This window comes from Cydia splendana, unplaced genomic scaffold, assembly GCF_910591565.1.
Source record: "Cydia splendana unplaced genomic scaffold, ilCydSple1.2 scaffold_75_ctg1, whole genome shotgun sequence".
NCBI classification, from domain to species: domain Eukaryota; kingdom Metazoa; phylum Arthropoda; class Insecta; order Lepidoptera; family Tortricidae; genus Cydia; species Cydia splendana.
In genome coordinates this window covers 1-9,964 of record NW_026946904.1, presented here as the reverse complement: position 1 = coordinate 9,964, position 9,964 = coordinate 1, and the positions used below count along the sequence as shown (strand labels likewise).

Below are 9,964 nucleotides of genomic sequence, written 5' to 3'. Positions count from 1 at the left end.
CATCAAATAAATAAAATATGTGGGTGTATGTAATTTTTTTTGTAAATCATTATGTATTATTGATTTAAGCTTGTTTAGTTTAATAACTGGAGACATGATTTCTTATGTATATTGGGTCGAAATAAATAAAATAATATATATACCGTTGCTGTATAAGTACTGATATATATTTACAGTTACTACTCGTTTTTGTAGTTTTCACCGAACCGATTTTTATTCACGAATCGACAATCAATAAAGTTTACTTATTATATGAAGATATTATATTAATGTCCTCGGGTAATGAGACGCGATATACTTACGCCTTCGTATACCAACAGTACAGTCTTACGTAAAAGCGATTATATTTGTGCTTAGTCCGAGGTAGTTATTACATGTAGTATCCTGATTCCAGCGTCTAAGGTCGCGATTTCAGAGCCTAAAAAAAAAAAATTAACCCTACCTGGCAACACTATGGTCACCACGCTTCATTCCTGTTTTAGCGCAAAAACTAACGGTTCGCGTCCCGTGAAAACAAATAGTTTTATGCGTTGTTTTATACAAAAAATTGCATACTTTGTGAGAAAAAAGATGCTGAAAAGATCGAGTGAAGGTGAGGATCGAAAGTTACGGAAGATACGTAAGATGGAAAGGAAAATACAAAAAATTTCAGCTGCGGATCCAGAAACATTGTCAATTTTGGAGCAAAATAGTGTGGATGAAAATTGTGATAAGTTGGAAGAAGAAGATAATGCTCATAGTGACAAACCAGAAGAAACTCAAGAACACCATCAAGAACATGAAGAAGAGGAAGGTGATGTCGAGATAGAGGAAGACCTGCCCCAAGACATCCTGGCTGCCCTCGGAGAAGGGGGACAGGATGATGATGCTAACTATGGAGCTGAAATAAAATCAGAGATTGTTAAGATAATCAACACTATACTAACAGATGGAATGAATAAAGAGATGCATGAATCCTTATCAAAAACTAAGATCCCGAGAAACGCCAAACTGTTAGATGCTCCAAAATTAAATACAGAATTTGCAGGTTTTCTCAACAACTCCATGACTAATAGAGACAACTTACTGAAAGATAGACAGCAAGACCTGGGCAGAGCAATTGCTTTAGTTACTCAAACAATTAATGATCTAACTAAAAATGATTTTGACAAATTACAGGCAATAAAGTCCCTGAGTGACAGCATAAGACTACTCAGTAACCTGCATTTCAATTACACTCAAATTCGGAGAAAGTTGATTGCACCATTTATGGATAAGTCGTTGACACAAAACCTAAGTGAAAACAAGATATCTGAGTTTTTATACTCTAAACTAGAGGAATCAGTAAAAACATCCTCTGCAATGAAACGCACAATCAACATTCTAAAACCCAAAAATACACCAAAAAACTCTCTGAATCCCAGGCGGCAAACCGCCCCAAATCAATACACGCCCAGAACAAACAACAAACCAAGACCATACCAGAGCAATCAGGCTCCAACCTACAAGCCACAGCGCAGCCATCAACGTCCACCACAACAAGCGAGGTCAACTCGCCGACCAACATCCCATCATCGAGGAGGTCGTGCGAAGTACCCATAAAGGTAAATTTTGCTGCTCGCCTTAAACATTTTTATAGTTGTTGGGCATTTTTGACAGATGATGAAACAATCCTAAAATGGATAAATGGATATTCCATACCTTTTGATTGTGAACCAAGTCAACATAATGTTCCTCTTAATAACACATTTAATACCTCTGAGAGAAAGATTATTACAATGGAAATACATAAACTTATTGTAATGGGGGCTATTACCCAATGTCAACCAAGTAAAGGGCAATTTCTGTCTAGTATTTTTACTATCCCTAAAAAAGATGGATCTCACAGATTTATTCTCAATTTAAAGGGTTTAAACAAATTTATTATAACAAAACATTTCAAGCTGGAAGACATCAGGACATTATGTAAACTAGTTACAACAGATGATTACATGTGCACTGTTGACTTGAGACATGCATATTATTTGGTGCCTATAAACGAATCACATAAGAAATATTTAAGATTTACATTCAATAAGAAATTATATGAATTTAACTGTATGCCATTTGGCTTATCTACGGCACCTCTAGTCTTTACTAAACTTTTAAAACCGGCTATTGAAACTCTGAGAGAACAGGGTATTAGGCTTATTATCTACCTTGATGACATAATTTGTCTTGGAAGTACTTACACGGAATGTCTAAATAACACTCAAAAAACATGTAATTTATTACAATGTTTAGGCTTCATAATTAATGATGAAAAGAGCTCTATGACTCCATCCTATGTGAAGGAGTATTTAGGCTTTACTATTAATTCAAGAAACATGACTTTAAGCCCCACACTAAAGAAACGCAATAGTTTATACTCCTTAATTAAAGACTTCCTTAAAATTAAATCATACAGTATTAGAGAATTTGCAAAATTACTAGGAAATTTAGTGTCAGTCTGCATAGCAATTCCTTATGGTTTTGTATACACAAAAAATTTAGAAAGAGAAAAGTTTTTAGCTCTAGCATGCCATAGTGATAATTTTGAAGGAATTATGAACATTAATAAACCAATCAAAGAAGATTTAGTGTGGTGGAAAGAGAACATTTTAATAAAGAGTAATCATATTAAACAATATAACTTCTCCTTAGAAATATTCTCAGATGCTTCACTGATGGGTTGGGGTGCATTTTGTAATGGCCAAAGTACACAGGGCAATTGGTCTGAGTGGGAGCGCAATCAACACATTAACTACTTAGAACTTTTAGCAGCTTTCTTTGCTCTAAGATGCTTCGCAGATAAATATAATAACTGTGAAGTACTTCTCAGGATAGACAACACAACTGCCATAGCATATATTAACCGTATGGGTGGAGTGCAATACCCGTTACTAAATGATATTACTAGACAGATATGGAGGTGGTGTGAAGCGAGAAATCTGTGGATTTTCGCATCTTACATCAAATCAAAAGAAAATGTTGAGGCTGACTTCCAGTCTCGCAACTTTAATGTAGATACTGAGTGGGAACTTGCACAGGATATTTTTAATACAATTGTTAATAAATTTGGCGTCCCCGAATTAGACTTATTTGCGTCACGAATTAATCATAAATGTGACAAATATATATCATGGCACAGGGATCCTTTCGCCTGGAACATTGACGCTTTCACAGTCAAATGGAATTCTACCTTTTTCTACGCTTTCCCACCTTTTGGTATTCTACTAAAAGTTCTTCATAAGATTAAATCAGAAAAGGCCATAGGCATTTTAATTTTTCCTCTATGGCCATCTCAAGTTTGGTATCCACTCTTAAAATCTATGGTAATATCAGATATACTAACATTCGGACCATCTGAAGACCTCCTCATATCTCCTTTCAGAACTCCACACCCACTTCAGACGCAACTTATCCTGGCGGCGTGCAAATTATCAGGGAAGCGTTTAAAAGAAGATTAATTGCAGAACGTTCAATTGACATTATGATTGCTTCATTATCTAAGAACTCCATTAAACAATATAATAGTTGTTTACGCCAGTGGTGGCTTTATAGTAAACGTAATAGTATAGATACATTCAATGCATCAGTCCCTATCATAATATCATACTTAACAAACTGCTTTGAGAATGGCCTGTCTTATCAATCACTCAATTGCTATCGCTCAGCGTTATCCCTTATAATTGGCAGCCACATAGGCACGGATGAAAGAATTAAGCGCCTATTCAAAGGATTCTATAAGTTGCGCCCTATGAAACCCAAGTATAATGATACTTGGAACCCGGACACAGTATTAACATTCTTAGGAAATCTATATCCCCTAGAATCTTTACAACTAGAATTACTTACAAAGAAACTAGCAATGTTATTGATTTTGGCAACAGGGCAAAGGGTACAGACTCTTTTTTATATTAAAATTAATAATATTAAGACCTCTACAGACGGTATCACAATACAAATTACAAACCTTTTGAAGACTTCTGGGCCCAGACGTCCTCCAACAATACTTAACATACCATATTTAAATAATAAACCTGAGATATGTCCGGCTAGAACTTTAACTAAATATTTAGAAACTACTCAAAATATACGACAAGAAAATAGTTCCCTCAAGAACCTTTTCCTTACCTTTAAAAGTCCTATCAGAGAAGCCTCCACTCAGACTATTAGCAGATGGCTGAAGCAAATTATGAATGATAGTGGGGTGGATATATCTAGATTTTCAGCTCATTCCACTAGACATGCGTCTTCTTCTAGAGCACACAGAGAAGGCCTTACTGTAGACAGCATAATGAAGGCTGTAGGTTGGTCATCAAGATCACAAACATTTGCCCGACATTATAATAGACCACTAACTAATATGGTTAACGACCAAGTTCAATTTGCCCGAGCAGTGCTCGGAGATTAAAATGTTTTGTTTTTAGTATAGTTTTTATTATAAGAGCCAAATCCTGAGTTACGTTTTATTAAATTTTTTATTTGAGGCTTGTACTAAGACAGTACAAACAAATTGTCATTGTTGATTTACTGTTAGAAAATTAGTTAAGAAGCTTATAAGAGTTATATAAGACTGTTACTCACTGATTAAGTTTATTAAAAATTTAGCCTCTATGTTCTTTCTAATTAAATTAGATCTCATTATAACTGTTAAGAATACAGTAAGTACATAAGGTACAAAATGTGAGATAGTAAGTCTCTTTGTTACATTAAAAGATCTTAAAGTAAATAAATAATGCTTATTAATTTTCTCTGAACATCTACATGTAATAACTACCTCGGACTAAGCACAAATATAATTACAGGATTAAACGAACTTACCTGAAGTGAAGTTCTATCCTGATTATATGTAGTGCTTAGTCCGAGGTAGGAAGTTCCCTTCCCTCCCAAGATTAATAGTTCCCTCTTAATATCTTACCCTCTTAATTAGCTCTGAACTTAATGAAGCGTGGTGACCATAGTGTTGCCAGGTAGGGTTAATTTTTTTTTTTTAGGCTCTGAAATCGCGACCTTAGACGCTGGAATCAGGATACTACATGTAATAACTACCTCGGACTAAGCACTACATATAATCAGGATAGAACTTCACTTCAGGTAAGTTCGTTTAATCCTGTAATTATAACACCAATGGCGACGAGAGTTCGACCAGTAAAGTATCAACACGACGTACAGACACATACATATTAGAAGTACTTAATCTATTGATAAAATACAGTAATTTTACAAGTCAATAATGTAAGTACGTATGCTTAAATAATTTTACATGTCATCTAGTTGTAACATTAATTATTATTACATATTTAGATATATTATTTGTATCTCCATTTTGGATTTCACGGGCCTATAAGTCCCGCCTTGTGATGGGCTTGCGTGGGGACATGGATCCAACACGTGAAGGCTCTTTGGAGAGCTTTAATGTCATGTAGAACACCTACTGGAACCCGTTCACAGGTGCACTTTAATATTTATCATTATGACATACTTCATATCATAGTCTAGCATTTACCAAACACCATCAGATTTAAACAGTTGACGACAGTTATGGAGAACGTTTTAACGAAGTTCTGTTTAGAAAATCTAAAATTGACGACTCACTGGAAGAGTATTTCCACGCAAAGCGATTCTAGTGAAAATATGTAAGTTTTTAAACTCAAAACGCCGTTGACTGTACAAGCAGTTGCATTTTATTTATTTAGGTCTACCAACACTCAGTGGAAACATTCAGTGATGCATAACTAATAAAAAAAAAAACCAGCAAACTTGAAATTACAAAGCTAAATGGACGACTATCACTAAGTTAAGCGGAGTTCCCCTCCGCTTCTGTCTGTTTCTGTGTTTGTGTGTTCGCGATGAACTCGGGAACTGCTGTGCGTATTTTCGTGTGGTTTTCGCTTGTCGATGGAGTGGTTCTTGAAGAAGGTTTGTGTATGTATAGTTTGTTGGCCCGTGCGAGGCCGGCCGTGGAGGTGCGTTGGCCGGGGCGGGTCGCTAGTGAATATTATAGGTAGGTTCAAATTTAATGTTTTTTGGAACTGGGCGATGAGTCAAAAAGAATACCACAGCAGTGGCTGTGATTGTTGAGCAATCTACACAGTCTGAACAGGGAGTTACAGGGAGAATTAGTAGCGCCTAGAAAGGTTTTACTAAGTATTGAAGACAGAGGGTCTATTGTCTTTCTAGGCTAAGTAACATGGGACACTAAATCTAATTTTGTTTGATGGTTTGGTTTGTGTAAAGTTTTTGGCATCCGGTTATCACTGTTATCAGCAATCATTATTCTATGCTCTTACTTTTATGAATATAGCTATGTGTAAGTAATCATTAAAAAGTTAATATAAAAAAAAAAACATTGGAGACTTAGCAAGTCTCTTTGTTTATCGAGACTATTTATTTGGAAGTGTCGTACTCTCACTGAATAAGATGTATAATGGCTAGCTAGTTGTGTGGGACTAGATATGTATATTAATTAATTTACATGTTTAAAAAACTTAGTATTGAAATTTATTTGAATTTCATGTTTTTATTATGTTATTTTATTTTAAATGTACTTATATGGAATGGACATCTCTGGAGTGGATTGATTTCATTCATTCATATACCAAAGAAATCTCCTCTGCACTCTCTCCCTCTCTTTCTCTTTGCAATGCGATGAATAGTGAGGCCGCTAGGCCGTGCGACAGTGTTCTAAGATGTTACAAACGAAACAGTTATAAGAAAAGGATATAATATAATCCTACTTGTTGTTAGAAATTGTTTACCAGGCCTTAAGGCCTTATGCTATCAAAAGGCCTGTAATTTAGTATTATATATAGAAATATTTTTAAAAATTGCCACAACCTCAATGCATGGTAGAAAAGCTCATCTTTTTGTCAAATATAACTCCAAGGTTTTTGATGTGGTCAAATACACTAAAGTACTCTCTAGCGCTGTTGTAGAACGAATGTATACAGTTCGAATTTGTTGTAAATTTCATATATAAACATTTTATGATATTCGACTGCGTGGAGTTCTCAGCGTAGGTATACTATTGATTTACTCTGTATAGGCCGCTTTACTAAAGTTCCACGTAACCAGGTGTAGGAATTTGTCTAGCAAACTAAATATAAATCGTCGGCGTATAGACGCGGGCAGAAATATACAAAACTATTTGGAATATTAATAATAAAAATATTAAATACGATTGCACCAATGTGAGATCCCTGCAGAACTCCGGAACTAATGTCTCGCATTTATCAACTATGGCATTTACCTACAAAAAAAGAAGATTTTCTCCATCTCAAAATGATTTTAACCACTGGAGAAGAGACCATAAATATCTTAATGAGTCAATTTTGTGATTAGTAAAGTACCTATGGTATGAGCCTTGCTATAAACGGTGTTTTATACGTCTGATCATCGATAGCCTAGCTCTGGCAACCTTGTGCTGGTGATCAGTTATAATTTGCCTAAAGTGTAACTCAATGAATGATCATACCAGAGACTCAAACACTTTTGACAGGATTGAAATTGATTTGTAATTGGAAACTAGTGTATTATCATAATATTTATGAATTGGAACAACTTTGTAAAAGTTGGCAACTTTTGGAAATTGGCCAGAATTTAATGAGTCATTACTTATAAATAAATAATCTGCAATGGCGTAATTAAGCTAGATACACCTTAGACAGTAACAGTTTGTAACGTATAAATAAAATAAGAATTTTAACTAAAACAGTTGCGGGATAAGATTGTAAATTTGGAAGAGACGTTACACTAAATACTTACAGATACTTACTAAATTAAGCCGGACAAATCTCTGGAGAGCAACGGACCTTTGGTTCAAGGACCGTCCTATGCTGCGCTGGATATAACTGGGAAGGATGCTTTTGGCAGAAGTGAAAACAAGATGGTCAATTAATACTTGTATTGCGGACCCGCGCACATGGCAGCCTTCGATACCGCTTTGTATAAACTAGGAAGTTGTTTTTATATTACTAAATTTACGGGGCCCCCTATAACTAATTACTAAGGAACGTTCGGACGTTGGATACGCGCGCAATCATGGCCATGAAAGATAATGAGAACGACTCACGAGTGTCCCGAGGATCGGCGCTCCACGCCGACGTTGCCTCGCGCAGGGAGGGCGATGGCGCAGTCGCAGGGCCCGCGTCTTGCGGCCCTACGCGTCTGGTGTGGTGCACGCCGGCGGGGGTGTCATGGCGGCCGTTATGCGTTTCGTGCCCTCAGGCACGGACGGCAAGGTGGAAGCTTCGCGGCGCGGAGGGGGCGGCGTCGGGCCGCTACCTGGACCCGCGCCGCGTCCCGCGAGAAGCGCGTTGATGTAGATGGGCCCCTTCTGGCCCGTGGGGGCAGAAGATGGCGCACGTTGTCGGCCGTGGCTCCGACGCTCCGATCTGCGATCTCTTGCTGGCCGACGAAATCCGGGTTGCCTCTCTTAGGCCCCGCCCGTCGCCGTCGTGGGCTGAATCGCCCCGTCCATAAGAACCGCACTTTCCCACGATTTTACCCGATTATCTTTTTCACCGCGGAACGTCTGCCACTATGCCGCCACTCGATCCGGGCATCGGGGGCGAAGTTGTTTTTTTTTTCCTTTGACACTTCACTCCTTCATTCGTCTATGGCCGGTCGTTCCGTTTTACTCGATTTCCATCACTGTGTCTATGGTCAGTCTGGAACGGGCGGTCATAGACCAATGTAAGGTTTTGTTGCATAAATGATGAATCAATAATTATCGAGAATACATTAATTTATATCTTAAACATTTTCGAAGCGTTCTCGACAATGGTATCTGCGTGTGAGGCCTCCATTATAATACCGGTTCTAATCGTAAATGTTAAGACAGAAAAGCGCACCCCTACCTCGGTGACTTTGACAAGTGTCAAACCTACGAACGCCGGGATTACGTGGAGGGGTTACTATGCTCAGTGAATGATATCTTATGTTTGTGGAGTGTTTAAGGCGAAAGCAGAAACTACAATAATGAGGACAAGCGCGCCTTCCCGGTTGGTGTTGGTGATATGTTGTTTAGGGTTCCAATCGCAACTCGGAGACAAGCTTGCATGAGAAAGCCTGCCCCGGGTCAGATGTTGTTTGGCTTACATTGTACACCTTTGACTTCCTTCGTATTTGTGACACATACCTGTGAAGTATGTGTTACAATACCGCCGAACGCGAATAAAAACGGCTTGCCTTATGGCTGGCCGTTTCAGCCGGGGGAACCGTGGAAAGCGTGCTTGTCGGCGAAGTGTTATGAAATCGATTGTTGGAAACCGTGTGTCGAGAATGTGTATAAAAGACGAAAGTTTGAAGCATTTTACGACGAAAGTGTATTAATTAATTGGAGGAGAAAAAAAAGAAATGATGATCTGTTTGGAATTTGAGATAATGTATATTATTGTGCTAACTATTTGACTTTAATGATAAGAGAAAATTTGATGTAATGGAGGTTGTCTGTTTAATTTAATTACTGTTGTGTTTAAGATTAATGGAGTTAGCGTTCGTAGGTTGGGCTTTGTCGCCGCAGCTCTACGGGGACGCTCTTCCACTGGAAGCCTGACCCTGCGGTCGTTCACCATGGTGACCGGCCGCACGATCAAGGTTCACAGCGGGGCTACAGCATTTAGCTAAATAAGTTTTATTACTGAAATTATCATATGTTATTAAGGGGTTAATGGGTAACGTTCGCAGGAGTATGGTTTTTTAAACCGTGTTCCTGCGGTGACGCTCTTCCACTGGAAGCCTAACCCTGCGGTCGTTCACCGTGGTGACCGGCCGCACGATCAGGTCTCGCAGCAGGGTTACGGCATATAGCCAAGTGATGTTTCCTTACAAACTAACAAGCGTTGGTGTTTACAGGCCTAGCTATTCATAGCTGAGGTCCTGTAAATTTTATTTCTAAAATTGGTAAACGTCGACGTTCACAGGCCTAGCTCTGCGTGGCTGTGGTCCTGTGTTGACGACC

General features: G+C 38.1%; 1 protein-coding gene across 1 annotated transcript; it reads left to right on the top strand.

Moving 5' to 3' along the window:
- Window positions 1–609: 609 nt before the first annotated feature.
- On the top strand, window positions 610–4,527 carry LOC134805892 (uncharacterized). The gene is made up of 2 exons (XM_063779090.1): window positions 610–1,583; window positions 3,392–4,527. The coding sequence occupies exon 1, from the start codon at window positions 625–627 to the stop codon at window positions 1,579–1,581; it is 957 nt and encodes a 318-aa protein (XP_063635160.1). The 5' UTR covers window positions 610–624; the 3' UTR covers window positions 1,582–1,583; window positions 3,392–4,527.
- Window positions 4,528–9,964: the final 5,437 nt, after the last annotated feature.

Bases quoted from the DNA above. Each gene is read 5' to 3' on its own strand.
- LOC134805892 (XM_063779090.1), top strand. From the start codon at position 625: ATGGAAAGGAAAATACAAAAAATTTCAGCTGCGGATCCAGAAACATTG.